We start from the raw sequence: 23,447 nt of genomic DNA on the forward strand, positions 1-23,447 counted from the left end.
AACACTTTGAAATTAAGCATCGAGTCAAGTTATTTGTAAGTAGTCTGGTGGTGGTCAAAAGTTGGCTCGAACTCGATTTAAGCCATGATTGTCATGACAAAAGTAAAGCTCAATTAAACAAATGCAGATAGAAAAAGACAAGATTAAATAAAGATTAAACAGAAGTAGACAGAACAAAGATAAATAGATAGTTTGTCTTCCATTCCTAAATAACATACAGCACAAATATATTAATAGCCTAGTTTGTTGGTACTTCATCCAAGGATGTCAAGTAGAATCTAATATACCCAATCTCTGCAATATTGTGTGACGATACTAGGAAATATTTGGAGAATTGAAAGAAGGGGATGAGAAGACAGTAAGAAGAGTTGCAAGAAGAAGGAAGAAACCAAGAAGACACAAGGTGAGATGAAAATGTAACTTCATAGAAAAAATTAGTCAATAATACACTGATGGATCAAAGTTATATAAATAGCTTTGTAATCTGATAACTTTTGTTTTTAATTAAAAGAATAATAACTTTATTTAATTTTATCATAACTTCAGGGACTATTTTATATTTATATAATATATTAACATTAGATTTAGGTTTCATTTGTTAGACAGCCGTTTCTCTCTTTGAGTCTTAGCCGCTTCTTCTAGGTTTACTCCTTTCAACTCTTCTTACAGGTACATCTTTCAACTCTTCTGTTACAGGTACATCGAGGGATTGAGCAATTATATTCGTTACATATTGTATTCCACAACCATAGGCAGTTCTAATGACAGTCTTATGATAACCGTGTTCGTGTTCAATAATGTCGCTGCTTTAGTGAAAGAGTTCAAATACCTCAGTTCAAATGTCAATGAAATTGGCTCTTTCATCTCAACTATGGTGGCATCTTCAGGCTTATCAACTGTAGTATTCTGCTTACAAACAATATTCAAATTATCCTTGTAACCTCTAGTAGAGAACTTCACTCCTTCCTTTGTCATAGAAATCACAACTGTATCGCCAATGCTGCTTAGAAATTTGCAGATTCGGGTAAACTTTGATGAAGGCATACGAACAAAAGTATGGTAATCCCCTTCAGGTACGATAAAATGCTCGATGTCGACAATATCCATCAGCTTCATCTCATAATAAGATATTTCATCCAGTAGCTGAACATTCGAAATCAACATCGTTTACAAGGTCCTTGATTGCTTCTATGACCGTCTTCAGAAGACTTCCTTGTACGAGCCTCAGTTCCAACATCTTCTTGAATCGGCAGGGACATGAGTAATTAGGGTTGCCAAGGAAGAGAAAGAAATATTTGGTTTATAATAACATAAAAAAAAAACTAATATATATTAAAATATATATTAAGAGAGTGAAAAAATAATTAAAATAAATAAAAGAGAAAAGAGAAATTACTAAAATAACGTGAATGTAAGTAGGGCAGCTGTGTCAGACGGTTCGGTATCCGAAGAAACTGAACCGATTGTTCGGATATTTATTTTGAATTTTTGTTCAGATCTATTTCGAGTTGGAACCGTTTAGTTCCGAGTACGCGATAAAAGAACCGGGACCCAATAATCAAAAGAACTGTTTCGGTTCCTACCTACTACAAAAAAAACATTTCAAGGTAAGCTACGTTTAATTTTATTAGATTTACAATTTTTTATTCTTTAAATATAATAATAAAGATATATTAAAAGTTTAAATTTTTATAATTAAATAAAATCATATTTAATTTTGTATTTTTTCAATATTTTTATAATTCAAAATTTAAGTTTGTTAGTAATATTTTTTTATTATCTTCTAAAAATAATATAATTTTAATATTATACATATAATTCTTCCTATTTAAATATTTTATGATAATAATTTATACTTTTTTAATAATATCAAATATTATAATAATTATTTTTTATTTACTAAAAATAATTATTTATTAAAGAGTCAAAAATAATATTTAATAAGTCAAAAATTCTAAAATTTATAAAACAAATGGTTTATAAATTTGGTTCTAATTTATAAAATATATATTTTTAAGGAACTAATTATAAAATATATCTTTTTAAGGAAATGAATTTTTATAAATATTCGGTTCTTAAATCGGGTTTGAGTACAAGTCGCTTCGTATAGAAAATTTTTGTTTATTTCAATACCCGCAGGGATTCTTCGAACCCGAAAAAAACCGAACGGGGCGAGAATAGTATTTAAAAAATCTTCGAAATAAAAACTGGACGGGGATGGTAAATGCATTCCCCAATTCCCACCCCGAACCGTCCTATTATTATCCCTAATACCTAGATATAATTTTCCATCTAGAGTTAAACTAAAATTTAAAAATATATTGAGTAAAAGTAAAATATCATCTAATTCATATTTTTTTTACCTTACAATCAAATAAAAAGTCAATTTATTGAAAATTGTTTTTTTTACTGATAAACAAAAATAGATATTAAATTATGAATTAGATAAAAGAAATTAATTTTTTTTTAATCTGGACTTATTTTTTAAAACGGTTCGGGTGGGTCGTAACGTCGGGTCAGAACATGCCAGATTCAGGTCAAATATGGACCCAGTTTTCGGGGAGAAACGGGTCCGGTCCGATTTGGGTATAATTCGGGTCTATTAAAACTCAACATTTTTCCATGCCTATGTGAATGATTGTGGAGGGGGCGTATTATACTCCTCCATCATTTTAAATTAAAAGTTATTATATATATATATATATAGAAAGAGAGAGCGCTAGGGAACGTCTTCAAAAAAAGTTGCGGATGATCGCTGGGCCTTATAATTTGTCGCCTCAAGCTGGGTCACAAGATTAACTTCAAGTGATCTGGCCCCTCGGTCTCGACCGAGGATGACAAATACTAGACGCAGTGATCATCCCCGACCGAGAGGATTCAACTTAGCATTGGTTTGAGATTATTCCGATTTGTGCGATTTAGCCAGAAAATGATACACAAAAATGACTGCGCTGCCTTGTCAATGTGTCAAAAATTTCACGTGTAGCGGGACTAGTTTGGCTCTGTTAAGTGGTATATATATATATAATAGTTAAAAAAACTAAATTTATATTATTAAAATATCTCAAATTCATCAAATTTAATGTTGAATTAAAAATATAAAATTTTATTAGCCTAATTGATTAAAGGGTTGTACTTATTTTTGTTATGTTGTAGTTCGAAACATACATATAACATTTTTATTTTTATTTTTAACCGTTTTAAGTTTATGGGTTGGTCAACTCATAATTCGATTCAAGTATCCATTTGTTCTCATATATAATATATATTTAAATTAACCACAACACTCAACCCAATAATCTGAACACTTTGAAAATTAAGCATCATTATATATATTAAAAAGTTATATTGTTAAAATGTCACGTGTTCATCAAATTTGAGGTTGAATTAAAAATAAAAAAAAATCTTATTAGAGTATTTGGTTAAAGAATTGTACTTATTTTTTTAGGTTGCAATTCGAAACATACATATAATATTTTTTATTTTATTTTTAACAATTTTAAGTTTATGGGCGGGTCAACCCACAATTCGACCCAAATATCCATTTACTCTCACATATATATCCAAATTAACCACAGTTCTCAACCCAACCATCCCGACACTTTGAAAATTAAGCATCATTATATATATATATATATATATATATATATATATATATATATATATATATATATATATATATATATATTAGTTAAAATTTTGAACTTATATGGTTAAAATGTCACGCGTTCATCAAATTTGTTGTTGAATTAAATATATAAAATCTTATTAGCCTAGTTGGTTAAATGGTTATACTTGTTTTTGTTAGGTTGTAAGTTTGAAACATACCTATAACATTTTTAATTTAATTTTTAACCGTTTTCAGTTTGGTTAAAGCGTTGTACTTATTTTGTTATGTTACAAGTTCGAAACATACCTATAGCATTTTTAATTTTATTTTTAACCGTTTTAAGTTTATGTGTGAGTCAACCCACAATCCGATACAAGTATCCATTTACTCTCATATGTATATCTAAATTAACCATAGCTCTCGATCCGGCAATTCGGATATTTTGAAAATTAAGATATATATATATATATATATATATATATATATATATATATATATATATATATATATATATATATATATATATTAATGAGTTTTTTTAAATTATATTTTTGAAAATAAGGTTTTTATGTGAGAAATTTATGATTTTTTGATAAATTTTTAGATGATGTTAAATAAAAAATTTGATGGGTTTTTTTATTCTGATTTGTTCTTAATTTTGAAAAACAAAATCACATTTAAATAAGTTAAGTGTATGTTATTTATTTATTTATTTATTTATTTATTTATTTATTTATTTATATATATATATATATATATATTATATTAGTTAAATATAAGGACAATGAATAATGCCTTGAATAATGCCTTTGGTAACATTTTAATCATTTAAATTCATCAACAAGTATTTCACATTTTAATTATTTTCATATAATTCCCATGTGCTTTTGGTCTTTGGTGACATTCACACTTTAATATAAATTATAGTTTTTAGTCATTGTTTTGTTTTAATTTAATATTTTTTAATCAAATATCTTAAATTAAGTTTTATATGTTTATTAAATTGTGAATCAAATATAGTGAATTGCACTGAAAAAAAACAAATATTGAGGTTGAAATATAGAAATATATACTATAGTTATATAGTTAAAGACGAGTGATAAGGATAGAGAATTCGAGAGAGAAATGAGAGAGCTTTTCCAAAGTAGCCTCATTTGATATTCAACTTTTCAAATTAGCCTTATTTGTTCAATCTTTTTCAAAGGGAAATTTGATGAAATAACCCTCGTAAGAGGGTTATTACCATATATAGCATGCCTTTACTAATTTTTTCATTTATAACCTTTTGCCAAGGCAAAAGGTCACTTTTGCCCTTTAATTTAAAAAAAAATTGAAATGTCAGTGCCTTTCAGTTTCTTGTCCCCCATTTCCCTCCTCTCCACCAACCAACGTCCTTCCTTCATCAACTTTCCCCATTCATCTCATCAACGTTCTTCATCATCAACGTCCTTCATCAACAAAACCGAAACGTCTTCAACATCTAGGTTAGACGCTACCTTCGTCGTTTTATCGCGGAAATGGATGAATGTTTAGGGTTTCGTCATTTAGAGTCTAGGTTGTAGGTTAGGTCATGGAAGAATGGTTTTAGAGCTTGGCTGATTGGTTTTATGGTGGAATATACATCTGACGAAGGTGACGAAGGCGACAGTGCATCTGTCACAAGCGACGATGCATCTGTCGCAGACGGGAAATGCATCTATCGCAGGCGACGATGCATTTTTCGCCTGTGACAGATGCATCGTCGCCTGTGATAGATGCATCTACCGTCTACGACAGATGCACTGTCGCCTGCGACAGATGCATCTCCCGCCTGCGACAGGTGCATTTTTCTCCTTGCAATTAACACTGACTGGGCACTGGCACTGACATCTGTGAATTTTTATCAATTGCAGATCACATGAATGTTGGTGTTTTCTCCTCTTTGATGGAGACTGGAAAACTGATGATGGTGGTGTTAGTTCTTTTGTCTCAAGTTCATGTCGTGGTGTGAATGTATCCCGAAATGCTACATATGAAGAATTAGCTTCAATTGTCTATAATTCTATTGGTGTGGACAAATTAAGATATGACTTAGTGTTCAAGGTGAAGTATAATATGTTAATGATGAATTCTCCTCCTACAACAATCATTGGAGATAGCGATGTGGCGTTCTATTTACAATAACTCTCGTCTTCACTGCCCAATCATCGCGCCCCGCTATGTGTCTCTTTAGTAGAGAAGTCAATACCTTCAACTCAACAAAGTGAAAGACCAGAAAATGACATATTTGAGCTGCAAGATATCTTCCCAAGGCAGCGAGATGTATGTGAGCAGTGCGATGTATTTGAGCAGCAAGATGTATTCCCAAGGCAACAAGATGTATCTGAGCAGCAAGATGTGTTTGAGCAGCGAGATATATTTGAGTAGCAAGATGTTTTTGAGCAGAGAGATGTATGTGAGGAGCAAGATGTTTTTGAGCAGGAAAATGTCTTCCCAAGTCAACCAAGCACTTCCCATGTTAGGAAAACATTCAGCCATACTGAGGGAACCAAGCACTACTTCTCATATGAACCACTCGAGATCGAAACACCTGCTCCATTAATTGAAAATTCATTGGAAGTGGGTACATTTTTTGATAACAAAAAAGAAATACAATTGAGGTTGCATAAACATGCGATGTCTAATCATTTTATCCTTAAAGTGGTGAAGTCAACAAAAAATCTTTGGTTTGTAAAATGTATGGCTGAGAACTGCAAGTGGAAATTGCGTGCTAAGAAAGGAAAATTATCGGAGATGTTTGAGATCAGAAAATTTGTAAAAGAACACACATGCTCAATTTTGACGAGACAGACAATGTGAGGCAAGCACCATCATGGGTAATTGCGGAGTGTATCAAACGTAAATACATGGACCATCACCATGACCACATGCCTAAAAAAATAATGGAAGACATGCATACAAGTTATGGGTTAACTTTGACATATAATAAGGCTTTGAGGTCAAGGAAAAAGGCCTTAATGGCAGTGCGAGGAACTTCATGAGCATCTTTGTTCATCTCCAAATCATTCTCCACTAAATCATCATCAACATCAACATCTTTCTTTTGTTGTTTTATTTCACCAAATAATTTGATTATGTGATTGAACATAACACGTTGATCCTCTTTCATGACCTTCATTTCAGTTTTAAACTCCTTCACATCCCTTGTCAGCTCCTTCATATCCTTTCTCAGCTCATCAAACTTGACATCATTCTAGGCTTGAGTCACCCGATTGTCTTGGCTAATTGGAGAATTGTTTGAACCTCTATCACTCTAACAATTGTTTTGCCACCAAAATATTTATGGACTAGGGGTGGACATTCTTCAACGTGCCAGTTTTCGATCACAGGAAATCTTCCAAAATTTAGGCATGTCACCAAGGCATATTCCTTCATGCCCCAGTACAACTACTGACCATTGACTAAGAAAGTTATTCCCTTCGAATTGGAGCTGCTTTTCCTGATCAACATCTGGTGGATTATTGTTCCTGAGAAAATTAAAGTCGGGGCTTTCAATAGATATTGAAATTGACTCTTCATAGCCCTTTCCATAAGACCAAAGTGATTAAACTTGTCCTTGGTCTTTAACAAGCAGGTGCAAGTAGATTTCCATGAAACACGCCCAAGAAAGTTCTCAATTACCGTTTTGGTTTTGCATTTGGTTGGTGCCATCTGCAAAAAAACATTAAGTCAGAATAATGAAAGTAAATACCACTTCTTTAAAGGAAATAAGACATCTGTCGCAGGCGACGGTGCATCTGTCGCAGACAAATAGTATATTCTGCCTGTGACAGATGCATCGTCGCCTGCGACAGATGCACTGTCGTCTGCGACAGATGCACAGTTGGCTGCGAAAATGCATCGTCGCCATCGACAGCCTGCAACAGCCTTCGATAGAAGCATTTTAAACCCAAAACTATTCATTCAGCCAATAAACTTAAACCCATGCCTAAACCTAAACAATAAACCCTAAACCATTCTTCCATTTCAGCATGCATGGAATATAAACGATATAAAACGGGAAAACTCGGATAGAAACGGGAAAACATGGAAGATAAACTCACCTTCGTCGTTCTGGAGTTCTAATTCTCGTCGGAGGCTCTTATTTGTCGTCGGGGGCTCGTCGGGGTTCGGGGGAGAGGACGTCGTCGATGTTTCGGGGGCTTTTCGTCGTCGTCGCCGTCTTCGGCTTGATCGGTCGTCTTCGGGTAGGGGAAGTTGAAAAGAGAGAGAGGGAGGGAAAGGAGAAGGAAAACGAGGAAACGACAGAATAGAAAATCAATTTTCTTTTATTTTTTTTTAAATTAAAGGGCAAAAGTGACCTTTTTCCTTGACAAAATGTTATAGATGAAAAAATTAGTAAAAACATGCTATGGTAATAACCTTCTTATGAGGGTTATTTCATCAAATTTCCCTTTTCAAACTAGCCTCTTTCACTATTCAAGCTCTTAACTCAAGTATATATAATTTTTTATTTTTTTTATTAATATAATAACTTATTATTAAATATATTATATATATATATATATTTATATAATATAATAAATATTAACATCACCTTTATAAATAATTAATATATGTTGTTTCTTTACCAATTTTTTGTCATGGTTTCTTTATAACATTTTATGTATTTTTATTTTAAAACATCTTCATCCAAATTTATTTGAAAAGATTGAAAGCAAGGCATCAACACATAAAAGTCTTCCATACAATCAACAAATTGGGATCTTTGAGATGACTATTTCACGTTATAAAACAAATAAAGGTTTTTAGAAATGTGACAACAAACATATCGTTGACCTATGTAGATGATTTTTTTATTGTGAAAAATATTATCAATATCACTCTCCATGTTCAGATATAGTTGATGGTTGTTTAGTACTTGATTGGACTTAATACATTAAGTCATATCACAATTTGACAACACTTTCTAAGATGTGGCAGTATTAATTTCATCTCATGTCTAACTAAGCATATTGGACGTTCCCATTAGCACATGATTGGGAAAAATATAATAATCTCATTCCCAATAAAAATTTGAGAAAGGAAAAAAATAAACGAAGTCGAAGTCAAAGTCAATGAATTCGAACTGAAATGGATAATTCACGAAGGACCGTAATTTGTGGGATGTGTGTCCAAGAAGGTTATACAAGACGTAATAAACAATATGTTCTCAGCAAAATCGTCAATAATTTTAAAATAAGAATGTTGTAATATGTTTTATTAATTATTAAGTTGTTGTATTTGTTTCGATCATTTTATCGTTATCTTAAATAACTTTTATTTTTATAATTTGCATGAATCATTTATAAAAAAATCGTTATATTAAAATAATTGTATATTAATTATTTATAAAGGTGATGATAATATTTATTATATTATATATAAAAATAATAATTTAAATAATTAAATATATAATATGTATTTAATAATAAATTATTATATTAATAAAAAAAATTAAAATTTTAATATATATATATATATATATATATTAATTTGAATATTGAAAAATGCTAGTTTGGGAAAGATTGAACAAATGAGGCTAGTTTGTGAAAACTTTCGAGCAAATAACGTGTCATCATTTCATTGGTTGAAAAAAAAAGTGGGAGGCAAAAGAGAAATTATTTAATTTTTTCAACCAATCAGATTACACCACGTCATTCACTCTCTCAAATTCCCTCCCCAATCATTTCTTATAGTTAAAATATAAATAATATGATAGATATTACGAGATATAAAATATTATATATATCGTAATACAAAATCCGTAATATAATTGAATTGAATCCATAACTTACACTAAAATGGTGATTATTCTCTTGGTGAAAATAAATTTAATTTTATTTGAAGATGAAATCAGTTTATTAGTCAAAATAAATTCTAATTCAAATCTAATAAACACTTAAAACCTTATAACTTTATGTGATTAATAGTTTAATGTTATGTTCTTTATTTTGTACTATTAAAAATATTTAAACTATTTCAAACAAAAATAAATATGGAATAGAGACTACGAAATAGTATATCCTTCGAAGTAAGTCAAAAGTAACTTAATGATCTCGATGTAATTAGCATCTTATTGTAATTAGCATATCTTATTATATCCTTTGTTCATTAGTGTAAACATATTTTAATTAATGATCACATAACACAGATATCCTGATTTATCATTGATGAATACTGGAATTATTTAAAACTTATTTAAATGTATAGAGAGTTTTATATTTATTAACACTGGTTTATTATTACCAATATATTAAGCGTCTCAATTTATTTGTATATATAAGTTGTATAAAACTAATTTTATTTACAGAGAAGGACAAAACAATCCTATTAAAGACTAAAAATAAAAATGGACTGTTTTACTCATTCATGATTAATGTAAAAGGATCCCGGATCCTAATTGCATCTTTTCACATGAGAGTCACTTTATTGGAGTTTAGTTAATTTGTATTTATAATCTGAAATTCTAATAATAAAACAATATTTTGTTAAAAATTAAATTATTTAAGGATTGATAATGTATTAGAGTTTTCATGATTAATTTTAAAATTAAATATTTTTTCCTAAGAGAAAAAAACAAAAAATAATCACCGCCGACATTACAAAAGCTTTCTAACTAAATGATTCACATAATCATCAACTTTCTTAAGAAGATTATATACTGAACAAGGTAAAGATCAGCTACATCCTAATACATCTTCTTATATTATAACCATCACTCATATTATTGACACCTTAATCAACCAGACAAATCGGACGGTAACAAAGTAACGCGTATGGTTGTAATTGTGAATCCGCGACACAACAGATCATTTAGCTTCTTCACTCTAACCAGAGTCAAAAGAGTAACCGCTTATTCTAGCCTAGTCTAGTCTGGTTCAGATCTCGTTCTCTCTCTACAATGTCGTGGATTGAATCAATGGCGGCAATTTGTATCATCGTTTTTGCAGGTTTCCTTACCATAAGCGAAGCTTCTATACATGAGTATCATCGAGAGAGATTCGTCGCCAAGGGAAATGCATTTGTTGTCCATGGCGGAAGTGAAGGAATCTATTATTCAATTCCGAATCAAAACGAGTCATCCATTACTTCTAACGGAGATTCTTACATAAGGTCAAATCGAATCACCATTAACTCCTTTCTTTCATGTACGAGATAGTTTTTCTTATTATTAATCTATGCTTTGAGATCTAAAGCAATGTGCTAAACTTTGATTATACATCTTCTGAAAACGCATCCAACTTCTTATGTTGCTAAAGAAGATGTACGGAAAAAACAATGATCATGTGATTATTTAACTTGAGTTTTATAAAACATGAGATCCTACTGTTGTATATTTTATTAGCTGATTCTGAAAACGTATCCAACTTCTTCTGCTGCTAAAGAAGATGTACGGAAAAACAATGATCATGTGATTATTTGACTTGAGTTTTATAAAACATAAGATCTTACTGTTGTATATTTTAATATTTCACCAAGATGATCAGTGACAACACATAGCTAGTTATCTCTTAAGAATAATTTTTTGTTCTTTCTGTAATTACCTGTTTGTAGCTTTTTCTTTTTCTGTTTTGATAAGAATCAATTCAGTGAAGAAGAAGATTTTGTTGGATTGCTTAATGTTTAATACACAATGAAGATTAACTAATTACGTTGATATTTTCCACACGAATAGACAAGGAAGCTTAGTAGAATAGAGGTGGTATAATGTATTGCATTGTATTTTGTCTTTGTTTCTATACTTTGCTCTGTACTAAAAAAAGAATAAGTGGTTTTGATGGATTAAAGATCTGGTGTAGGTTGGAAAGAATTACATTTGAGAGGCCAAAAGAGTTTTCAACTGTTGCATCAGGGTTGATTCACGCTATTGTTTTTGAGGTAGATGATCGGGAGACAATAGGAGGTTCAGCCTATGGAGGCCAAAGAGCTGTTTGCTGTACAGCAGATCTGGCTAAATTGGGTGTGTGCACACAAGGAGAAATTATTCATCGCCCATCAATCAATAACCCTGGCTGGCCTCAAGTGTTTGGTATATCGTTCAATGAAAACGATCGATTTACAACAATGCAACCAAAATCAATACGAGTTACTAGAACGGGCATGTACAATCTTTACTTTATTCATTGTGATCCAAATCTCAAAGAACTGATTGTGCAGGGGAAAACCGTATGGAAAAATCCTACTGGTTATCTCCCAGGTAGAATGGCACCCCTTATGAAATTCTTCGGCTTTATGTCTCTTGCATTTGTGATACTTGGTGTTTTCTGGTTCTATCAATATGCAAAGTTTTGGAAAGAGGTTCTTCCTTTACAGAACTGTATCACTCTAGTGATCACATTAGGCATGTTTGAGATGACGTTGTGGTACTTTGATTATGCTGAATTCAATGAGACAGGGATAAGACCAACTGGGATTACTGTATGGGCTGTTACCTTTGGGGCAGTGAAACGGACAGTTTCTCGATTGATCATTCTGATGGTTTCAATGGGATATGGAGTTGTGAGACCCACTTTAGGCGGTCTTACATCAAAGGTTCTAATGCTAGGAGGAACATTCTTTCTTGCATCGGAAGTGCTTGAACTTGTTGAGAATGTTGGTGCTATCAGCGATCTCTCGGGGAAAGCAAGATTATTCTTGGTTCTTCCTGTTGCTATTTTGGATGCTTTCTTCATTATTTGGATTTTTAAGTCCCTCTCTGCAACACTAAACAAGCTTCAGGTACTTTCTGCCGAATTACTGACTGGAGATTCTGTTATTGTATAAAAGGAACAATAATGTGAATAGAGGAGATTATGTTATTGTTGTTGGTGATGACAGGGTAGAAGGATGACAGCCAAACTAGATATTTACAGGAAATTCACGAATGCTTTGGCAGTTGCTGTTATTGTATCTGTAGGCTGGATATGTTATGAGGTAAACAAAAAAGAATGATTTAACGCTTTTAATATAATCTCAACCAATCAGCTAGTAATTTTGGTTTTGTTTTTGCAGCTCTACTTCAAGTCAAATGATGTATACAATGAACAGTGGCAGAATGCGTGGGTAATCCCTGCTTTCTGGCAGGTTTTATCATTCTCATTGCTCTGTGTCATTTCTTCTCTTTGGGCACCATCTCAGAACTCAATGAGGTACACATATCATTGGGTTATTTGAAAAAAATCTGAGTTATTATGAATTCAAAATCTTGTTTGATGAAAAAATTGTTATTTGGGTTAGATTATTAAAATGACATTTTGTATGTGAGATTTAAATTTTATATAGAATAATGTAAGGGTATTTGGTTGACGAATGGAGTGATTTGATAAAGGTTTTATTTTCAAATAACCCAAGATCAAACAACCTCTTAGACTAAAATCTTGGCATTACTCTATTATTGGGTTCTAACTGTTTGTTTAGGATTTTCCCTTTTTCTTTTCCAAAACCTACCTCAGTCAGCCTTTGCATTGCCTCATTTTTGCAGTGTTGACTCTATTCATAGTTATTTGATGTTTTGTCAGTCTATCTGAGTGTTTTTATGGTCAGTCTAACTCAAAGGAAACCTTTTATTATGCAATCTCTGACAATTTTAGAGCCTTTACTCCTTCTGTTCTTTTTCAAACTCATAGATGGTGACCAGTTGCTTAGAAACTTCCTTTGTTCGATTATTTCTGAAGTATCTTACGCCTTTGTTATGGTTTGGGCATTTATAACAAAAACTCGAAAGTTATTCATCACTTTTATCTGTCACTATGTTTTCTTTTGGTTCTAAATAGTTTGTCTTTGTTGATAACAAAAACATGAAATGTCAATTAACATTTTCTTATAAATTGTCCAACTTGGTCAGATACACATATACAGAAGAATCAAACGAAGAAGACTTTGATAAAGACGATACATTGACATTTATTAAACCTTCACCCGTACCTTCAAAAGATCTTCGAAGTCAACCAGAAGTTAAAGATCAGCAAAGCAACATCATCGATTCAACTGATGATCTGGAAGAAGACAAAACTGAGTGATCTCCTAAAAGAAGTGTAAGATTATTATTTCCTAAATCTTCATTTTTCTTACTTTATTATTATTATACATTATAGTTTCTTAATTCTTTGTTATCATAGATGGACATTTATTCGATTGCAGCAGAGATTACAACTTTCGGAAATATTTCCACTGTAAGTGAGCATTTTGATTATTCATTTTATATTTGTACTACTATATATCTATGGTCATTTGATATTATACAAGTTGGGTGTATTTCAAGATCTTGAACAAATAAATTATGAAGATAGGAAAATGTGTAGAAGAAATATTTGTGATATGTTGCATAGCTAGCCCACTTCCTAATGTTATCATAGTGAAGCAAAAAGGATGATTATAGATAGAATCTAAACAGTTATTTAGAAAATGTAAAATCATGAGCATATTTTCTGTTAAACAATTGAGGAAATGTTGTTTTGTCATAATATTTGTTGAACTTTTTTTTAAACGATCCTGGGTGTAACGATTTGAAATCAGGATTGTATCCGACAGTTGGGGTACCCTAAAGACTTAATGACCCAACAAATATTTAGGTTGTTTGGGAGTAGGTTGAGCCATTATTCATAGATGTTGTCTTTTTTTTTTTTTTTATGACCCGGTTTTAGTTTTGAGGTGGTTAGCATGATCTTCACCGTCATGACCACTTTAAATTAGACCCGAAACCTTTAGTTTATTAAGTAATAGTCTTGTCACTTGGGATAATTGAATAAAAACTCAAATTTATAATCATTGGAGGAGGAGCTCAAAAATTCACTTTATAAACTGATTCCAAAAGAATTAACTTAATTAATCAACTTTCAAAACCAGCTAATTATTCTTGCTTATAATATTGACTACCTTATCTTGTTCAAACCACTGCAAAATCTAGAAAAATATACATCATTGCAATTGCATGTAATTTTTCTTTGTCAACCCTTTCCCCAATTTAAAAAGAAAAAGAATAAGAAAAAGAAACCATAGTTAAAGCTTTTATAATTATTGCACAAAGGGGAACCCATCCTTCTGATTGTATCATCTGAATTGCTCCTGCTCAGATTGGTCATGTTCTTCCCGTAAGGTCTCTGTGTGTGCTTGTTCTTGCACATTATCTTCCTCAATCTCGACCCCTTCCGCTTGAACATCCGCGATCTTCTTGATCGCTTCGTCAAGCTCTAACCGTAGATCGGGATCGCTCTTTGTGCAGTTCACTCCGATCCTCATCAACTTTATAATCTCTCCCGTAGTGTTCTTCGTCTTAACTAGTTCCGAGTCTATGACATCTTGTTCCTTGTTGTCATTTATGGCGGTTATGATGTCATCTATCTTGTCACTATCGTTACATTGTGAGAGGGTCTTTCCAGTAAGGATCTCGAGTATGATGATTCCTAAGCAATAAACATCTGATTTGGATGTAACTTTGTGGTGGCCTTCGGAAGCTTCCGGAGAAGTGTAGCTGGCTAGTGCTTCAGCGGCTTGTTCAGGCTTCATTAGGGCGTCGAAGCCGTAGTCCACAAGCAATGGCTCGAATTCTGGGCCGATGAGGACATTGCTTGATTTGAGATGCCCGTGAGGCAAGTCAGATGATGATTGGAGCTCGCTTTGAAGATAGGATAGACCTTGAGCAATACCTTGAACAACCTTCAACCGAGCTGGCCAATCGAATTTATCGCGATCACCTAAATAAATAAAGAAATAAAATGAATGAATAAAAGTGGAGCTCTAAAGACTGACCTTACTTAATGAACAAGATCAAGATGAGAGTTTAGTTTAGTACCGTTCAATAAGCATGTCAAGCTGCCTTCAGAGATGAATTCAGAAACAAGCAATTTCTCCTCGGCTCGATATTGATAGGACAACAACGGTAATAGATTTTGATGGCGTAATTTTCCTATTCGACTCATTTCCTCATCGAAACTGGCTCTCTCAACCTTGTTCATATCTTTGACCCTTTTCACCACCACCTTCAATTCATTACTCATCGTAGCCTTATAAGACGACCCCAAAAGCCCATGTCCCAAAACTTCCGCACCCGCTCTCATCAAATCAAGCATACCAAACACACCCTTATCTCTGTTGACAAAAATCAAATTGTCGACACCTTCCCCTTTTATTGACACTACTCGACTACTTACCTTTTTTTGACTCCAAACCGAACTATCACTCATAGTCGTAGGAAGGATGTCGGATTTCTCATCATGATGCCTATATCTTGAGAGAATTGTTCCTGCTCCCATAACACCAAAAATCACCCCCACAAACGTCATCATCTGTAACGTTATTCTTTTCGGCGTGTGCGTATCGGTTTGAACATTGCTAACTCCCGTCGATGGTTTGTCATCGTTACAATCATCATGGCCGCTGCATAGCATGGGCCAATAAGCCCCGCATAAACCGGGGTTTCCCCTAAATGAATGTGCTCCGAATCTCATCAAATTCGAAGGAACCTGTCCTTGTAGTTTGTTATTCGATAAGTCGAGAATCTCGAGTAAGGGTAGTTCCATCGTGGGAATCTCCCCGGAGAACAAATTATTATCGAGTTGCAACTCAATCAAGTGCGATAATTTTGCAAACGAGGTGGGGATTTCTCCGCTGAAGTTATTGCTGGAGAGCCATAGCTTCCTTAAAGCGTTCATGTTATCGAAGAAATTGGGGGGTATGGAACCGGAAAATTGGTTGCCAGAGAGTTGTATGGATCTAATGCTAAGGAGGCGGTTGATAGCGGGGATTGGACCGGAGAAAGAGTTGTTAACGAAACTAATGGTTCGAAGTAGTCGAACGTTAAGCAAGGAATCTACATCTATAGTTCCCGATAATCCAAAGTTGTCGAGACGAATACCTATAACACTGGTTTTAAGGCATGTGATTCCCGTCCATGAAGAGGCTTCAGAGGAACAAGGATCTGATCCGGGTATCCATGAATCAAGAGCATTGTTTTGTGTGAATGATTTCTTGAGATTAATAAGTGACGTCGAATCGAGCATAGTCGAAGATGCGACGTCACACCAACATGTAAATAAAACTACCATCAGAAGGAGACTCGGCACCCGAAAAACGGCGGATGATGATGTTGATGCCATTTTGTTTACCGGAGACGACGACGACGAATGACGGCACCTCCAGTTCGGGGACCAAATAATAATAATAGGTATAGTAGATGATGATGAAGACGACGACGACAGAATGAGTTTAAAACAGGGTTGACGTCGTCACCATCACCATCTACAGAGAATCTGATGATGGATAAGGTTGTGGCCGGTGATAGTTTTGATCATCAGATTCTCGAGAAAAGAGAATTGGTTAAGGATGAGAGAATGTTTGTTTTAATAACGTTTGTATTAGTTGGGAAACCGTTACTGTCGGGAGGATGAAATTAATTTTATTCTAATTTTCAACCTTATTCCTAACAAACAACAACCATTCACCACCTCTAATCTCCTCTTTCATACTCAACCGTTTATATAATTAGCAATCCAACCGAACCTACCTCAACCCATTAACCTATCAATATTATTTTTCAAATTGATTAAAACAGTTTGGAAAGAATGTGGCATCTACTTTATCTTTTTATTAAAATAGTTTGGAAAAAAAAAATCCTTTACATTTATTTTTTTATTTTCTTATTTTTTTTAGTAAAAGATAGTATGACACTCCATAGTCATGATCATGACACCAATATGACCATATCCAGTTGTTGGAATTTTCAAAATTTTAATTCATTATATAAAAAAAAAAAGACACATAATTTTTGACAACTTTTAAATAAAATAATAACTAATATATTTTGTCTTGTTTCATTATTTGCATTTTTTAAATGTATATTTTAAATAATTATTAGTAAGGGAAAAGTGAGAATGATATGGTTGTCTAGGTGGCATACTACACCTCAGCAGATGACTTACTCAGTTTAATAATAAAAATAATAATAATAAAATGAAGAAAGAATCGAATTAAATAAGAAATTACAAACTTTTCTTCTAATCCTAAATCTTATGGTTTGTTTCTTTCTCTATCAAATTCTAATTCTTAGGAAATGATATTCCTGTCATTGTCGTTGTTCTTTGTACCTTATATCTGACCGATATTCCTTTGATATAGGTCGCTCAGTATCTCAGTTAATATTCTTCTGATCTAGGTCGCTCAGTATCTCGGTTAATATTCCTCTGATCTAGGTCGCTCAGTATCCCGGTTGATATTCCTCTGTCGTCATCTTTTACACCTCAAATCTTCATCATTTCACTTCGCATCTCATATTTTTTTTAATAAATTAAATTGCAAACTCTGAATCTTGAATGAAGATAGGCATAATTCTAAGGTCACATTTCGCCTTTTATCTGTAGGTGCGTTTCAATTTAATATTTAGTTCATATCTTAAATTATCTAGTCTTTCATGTTATCACATTCATTTTCTTTTATGTTTGAGATTTTAATTATTATATTCTTTTTCAATACCATAGATATAAAAGAAAAAGAATATGATATCATCCAATATTGCAATGGATAATTGAGATTTAGACTAGGTATTAAAAGGAAACGCATTTGGGACAGAAAAAAGGCGGAAGGTGGCCCTAAAATAAGTTTATAGGCAAGCTTTCGTCTTATTCGCCTCCATTGACATCTACACTTCATATTTAGATAAAGGAATATGATTACATCCAAGACTACAATAGATAATTTGATATATGAGTTAACTATTAAATTGAAACGCAACTGTTACGGAGAAAATGTGAAAGATGTCTCTAGAATAAGTCTATCTCCATTCAAGATTTAGAGTTTACAATTTAATTTATTAAGATGTAAAGTGAAACGATGAATATTTGAGGTGAAGAAAGACGACGGGGGAATATCAACCGGATACAAGCGACTTAGATTAGATGAATATCAATAGGGACACAAAGCGTTCTAGATAAGAGGTGCAAAGAACAATGATAATAACACGAGAATCTTATTTCTTAATATTTAAGGTTTTCATGGAGAATAAATAAATAACAAGATTTATGATTAGAAGAAAAGTTATTAGTTTTTATTTGGTTAAATTCCTTCTTTATATTATTATTATTTTTATAATTAAATTGAGGAGTGAGTCATTGCTGAGATGTATGGTGACTTAGACAACCAAATCATTCTCTCACTAATTTATCTCACCTAATTATTATTATTATTATTATTATTATTATTATTATTATTATTTTTCCATTGATTAAAAAAATTAATATTTAACTAGTTAATTATTTTGGTAATCTCATCTAAAATATCACTTAAGAGAATCTATATGGTCTAATGAAACAATTGAATATAATTTTATTTCAAAGTGAGATTGCATGACTTATTTAGAATATGAAAAATAATTTATTTGAGATAAAATAAATAAAATATTATATATAAATTTTAATAAAAATAAATAAAACACAAATCAAAAGAGCACTTGTTACTAAAAAAAAAAGCCCTCTATGTAATGAAAGCATTGGTATGCTCATATTGTTATTTATTTTTTTATTTTTTTATTTTTTATTTTTGTTGGTGTTTGTTTTTTTTTATCAAAAATTAAAATATTACTTATGACTAAATTAATTAATTAAAATATTTAAAAAAAAATAATCCGATTTAAGCAATTAAAGACTCAAATAATCTATATATTTATCATCAATTTTTTTTTTAAATCTAATAAAAAAAAAATCTCAAATAACCTAATGACTAACAATTCTAATTATATTTTAACATCTTTTTTATTCTGAATATATATTCAAATTAATGTTTATTTATATACATGAAAATCACAATTTTAAATAGTAACAAAAATATTCTGATATATGGGGAAAAGAAGAAGAATATGATTCTAGGCGTGAGAAATAGATATAAACAAATGTATATATAAGTTCATTTTATTTTTAAAAATAAAATATTAACTTGAATATTTTTTTAAAAAAATGACACATTTTAAATTGAATGGAAATCTAATTATTTGTATAAAACTTTTAAAAACTATTAAATTATGTTATTTTAAAGTTTGTAAATTATAATATATATATATATATATAATTTCTATATCTGCTTAATTACATTAACTTGTTATTTTTTTTTAAATCACAACATCAACATAGTTAATAAACAAAAATAACAATTAAGTAATTTTTAAATGATAAAAAAGAATTTAGCTTGAGAAATAAAAATAAAATTTAATGAAAGTGGGGAAAATAAAATAATTTTTTTTTTAATAATGTTAAGTTTTGGAAAGTGAAATATTAGGTAAAAAAATATTAGCCACTTAAACATATATATATAAGAATTATTTTAAATTTTTTTACTAAATGATTTGATTTATTTGAATGGAGTAAAAAATTGAATAGGGTGAGTTATTTATAATTTTACTTAAAAACAATAATTCAGTAAATTAACTTTTTGAATAAAATATTAAAGTTGTCCATTTTAATGGTATGTTTGATATATATATTTATTTTAATAATTTGTAAATTATTTGAAATTTTAATTACTCATATTTTTTTTTTATGGTGTGAGTTATTTTTTATAAAAAAAAATAAAAGTATTAATATATAATGATAATATTTCGATTAATAAATTAAATAATATTTAATTAAGTTTAAAAAATAAAAAATAAATAATAAATAAAGTTCATTTTTACTAAAATGGAAAAGAAACTAAAATAATTTAGGCGAGATAAAGTTGACTATAATTTGTAATTAAGAAAACGTGTTATTAGGTGTCACGACTTCTTTAATTAAATTGATAAAAAAAAGAAAATTAAAAATATAAATAATAAAAAAATAATTTAATTAATCACGTGGACTTAATCATGGCCATAGATTATAAACGTGTTGTTAATGTGCATCGTCATTTAGTCCTGTGTGGGTCCCACTCTTAAAGCTCCTTCTAGGTTCTAGGTTGTCTCCCAATTCTACCCCTCATTTCAATTGTCAAATAAATAAATTAATATATTAATAATCATTTTTTTTATTTAAAAATTAGTATATTATAATATTCTAAAACTATTTGTTCGGATTGTGGTTTTTTCTAAAGAGAGAAAATAATAATGATTGGTGATGATTTTGAGAAAGTGATATTATTTTTGATAAAATGACTTAAAGGGTATTAATATATATAAATAAAATAAAAAATAATAATTTAAAATAAAGGGTATTTTAATATTTTGGTTAATGAAATGAGTGATTTGATGGTTGAGAAGTGAATGATTGAAAAATTGATTTTATTTGGATTTTTAAATAACCCAGAGAGATCAGGCCAGATTTTGTTTGATGTTTATTATTTTGAATTAAATTTTTAGAATAATTTAATATCTCATTAATTTATCAATTATTCTATATATTAATTATTCTATCTACAAATCCATAATATTAATTACAATAAACCTTAGGTCTCTCGGATTAGTGTATTTTAAAAAACTTAGAGAAAAAAAATAATGATTATTATATGATTTTGAGGTTAAGGAGATGATGATTATTTTTAGTAAAATATTTAAATGATATTGATAAATATAAATAAAATAAAAAATAATAATTTAAAATAATTTAATAATTTAAAATAAAGAATATTTTAATATTTTTATTAATGAAATAAATAATATAATTATTGAGAAGTAATTAATTAAAAAGTTGATTTTATTTGAGTTATTTTAAAAATTAAAAAAATCTGACCTTAATTAGTTTGAATAGTCAAATAACTTATTTAATTATATTCTCAACTATAATATTTATATTTTTTTTATTAATATTAATCAATTATATAACAATATATCTATTGTTCTATCTTATTATTTTATATAACCTATTTTTTAAAACAAATTGATAAATTATAAAATAGGACAATAATTATAGTGAAGCAAGCTCACTACATGTATCAGTTAAACTTTTGACATTAGATGAATTTCATCGTCCCAAAATTTAATTGAAAAACTATTCTCATAAATTCAAGAAAAAGTTTCACATAAAATAAAATTCTTAATTTTTTTTTGTTTTACTAAATAATTCATTTTTTTATAATTATCACAAGAACAAAATAACTACAATATTATATTTAAATAACTTTAGAAATGATATTTAAATAGATTCTTATTGTAACGTTTTAAATTTAATGTTTATTTTAATATTAAATGAAGTATAAAATAGTTGGAATAGTTTAATTCTGACATATACAAATAATTATTTGCCTTAAATAAAGGAATAGGTCTTAATAAAGTGGTCCCCACCACTCTGGTGCCCTGTATTTGAATATTTCCATATGTCGGCTCCTTTATTATTTTTTATTTTTTTATTTTATTTTCTAACTCATTTAACACATGCTCAATCTTATTTATACGACTCTTCCCTTTCAAAATCATAACAACCTCTCTCTCTCTATAACAAACCCTTCTCTCTCTATAACAAACTTCTCCATTCATCTTACCGGAGAGAAATTTGATCGGAATCATCATGTCGAGTGGAAATGAATCATCATCATTCGCCGGAAAGTCACCGGAGAAATCGAACTTCGCTAATACTTGCAATCTCCTCAGCAACTACTTAAAATACAAAGGAAATTTGAGAGATCTTAGCCCTAATCTCGCCGGTCAATTGGCTGCCAAAGGTAAATTAACTTATTCTTATTCGTCTTTCAAACTAGATCGATCGATTCGTTCTAATCTGTTTTTGTTTGTTTACTGCAGATCTATCGGCTACGTCTTCGTACAGAGCTCTGGATTTGTTTCCTCAGCAAGCCGGAGAAGTTAATCTGAGGTATGTTCGATCGGTTGTTTTCTTAAATTCTATCTAATTAAAGCTATGAACGAATCGAAACTTTATGATATATTAGGGCATGAGAATTGATACTTGTGATTAGAACATTATCTCTTTTTAGATTCTGATTTGTGTATAGGGAGATATGTTATTGATTTCTTCACTTGATTTTCATACATGAATATGCCTAAATTATCATCAATTTCTTAAGATATCTTGTTTTTAGGGTTTATCTAGTTCAGATCTTCTTTAGTTTTTGATTTAGCTTAGTAATTGAGTTCGATTTTTCGATTCTCGCATTATGATTTCTTTAAGTTGAAGGTGAAATCATGACGACTATAATAAAGTGAGTGGTTCTAATAATATGTTTTTTAATGTTTTCAGCAAGATAGAAGAAAAAAATGAATCAAAATCGGCCCAAATGACAATATTCTATGGTGGACAAGTCCTCGTATTCAATGATATTCGAGCAGAAAAGGCTATGGAGCTCATGTCTTTCGCGACCACGGGTGTTACGAATCCTACTAATAATTACTCGGAAAACAAAACAATGCGTGTTTCGGGATCCTCATTGGTTTCAGATTTACCAATGACGAGAACTTCATCGCTCTATCGATTCATGGAAAGACGAAAAGAGAGGTATAGAGTTATTTTATTTACATTAAACAAAAAAAAATGTGAATATTTTCAAAATTGCTAATGTTATGATCTTTTATTTCAGGGTCGCAGCTAGAGCGCCATACAAAGTAAATGGACGAGGCAGTCTCAAGACATGGAAGTCGAGTGAGGAGGATCAACTCGAGCTTAGTTTATAGGAAAATAATTGGAATATTATAATTAACGTATTATTGTGATTTGTCATTTGTGAATAGGAAGTAATTATAGCAATGGAAATTTGGTAATTATGTGAGTCAAATGATCATTTGAGATAAAAGAAATATGAACTTTCTTCTTTTTCTTATACTTGTATTTTCTTTTTCTCAATTATATCTTAAATTATATATATGTAATAAGAGTTTGAAATTATTAATAGATTTGGATAGGAGGATGTATTTTTCATAAATTATCAAATAATG

The 23,447-nt window shown here is 30.5% G+C and overlaps 4 protein-coding genes across 4 annotated transcripts; 2 read left to right on the top strand and 2 right to left on the bottom strand.

The window, feature by feature from the left end:
* Window positions 1-578: 578 nt before the first annotated feature.
* LOC124910472 (proliferating cell nuclear antigen-like) lies at window positions 579-1,264 on the bottom strand. The gene has a single exon (XM_047451115.1). It carries the CDS (start codon window positions 1,162-1,164, stop codon window positions 727-729), a length of 438 nt encoding a protein of 145 aa, XP_047307071.1. The 5' UTR covers window positions 1,165-1,264; the 3' UTR covers window positions 579-726.
* Window positions 1,265-10,494: 9,230 nt separating this feature from the next.
* Window positions 10,495-13,954, top strand: LOC124945568 (transmembrane protein 87A-like). The gene is made up of 6 exons (XM_047486023.1): window positions 10,495-10,744; window positions 11,431-12,349; window positions 12,449-12,544; window positions 12,623-12,759; window positions 13,455-13,644; window positions 13,729-13,954. The coding sequence occupies exons 1-5, from the start codon at window positions 10,533-10,535 to the stop codon at window positions 13,627-13,629; spliced, it is 1,539 nt and encodes a 512-aa protein (XP_047341979.1). The 5' UTR covers window positions 10,495-10,532; the 3' UTR covers window positions 13,630-13,644; window positions 13,729-13,954.
* A 705-nt stretch (window positions 13,955-14,659) lies between these two features.
* Window positions 14,660-16,260, bottom strand: LOC124946216 (pollen receptor-like kinase 3). The gene is made up of 2 exons (XM_047486785.1): window positions 15,402-16,260; window positions 14,660-15,303 (listed from the first exon to the last, which is right to left on the bottom strand). Exons 1-2 carry the CDS (start codon window positions 16,258-16,260, stop codon window positions 14,660-14,662), a joined length of 1,503 nt encoding a protein of 500 aa, XP_047342741.1.
* A 5,732-nt stretch (window positions 16,261-21,992) lies between these two features.
* LOC124910548 (protein TIFY 10B-like) lies at window positions 21,993-23,332 on the top strand. Its single transcript, XM_047451215.1, has 4 exons — window positions 21,993-22,222; window positions 22,302-22,371; window positions 22,756-23,010; window positions 23,093-23,332. Exons 1-4 carry the CDS (start codon window positions 22,069-22,071, stop codon window positions 23,184-23,186), a joined length of 573 nt encoding a protein of 190 aa, XP_047307171.1. The 5' UTR covers window positions 21,993-22,068; the 3' UTR covers window positions 23,187-23,332.
* The last annotated feature ends 115 nt before the right edge of the window (window positions 23,333-23,447 follow it).

The sequence above is a fragment of the Impatiens glandulifera genome, chromosome 7 (genome assembly GCF_907164915.1).
Source record: "Impatiens glandulifera chromosome 7, dImpGla2.1, whole genome shotgun sequence".
NCBI lineage: Eukaryota > Viridiplantae > Streptophyta > Magnoliopsida > Ericales > Balsaminaceae > Impatiens > Impatiens glandulifera.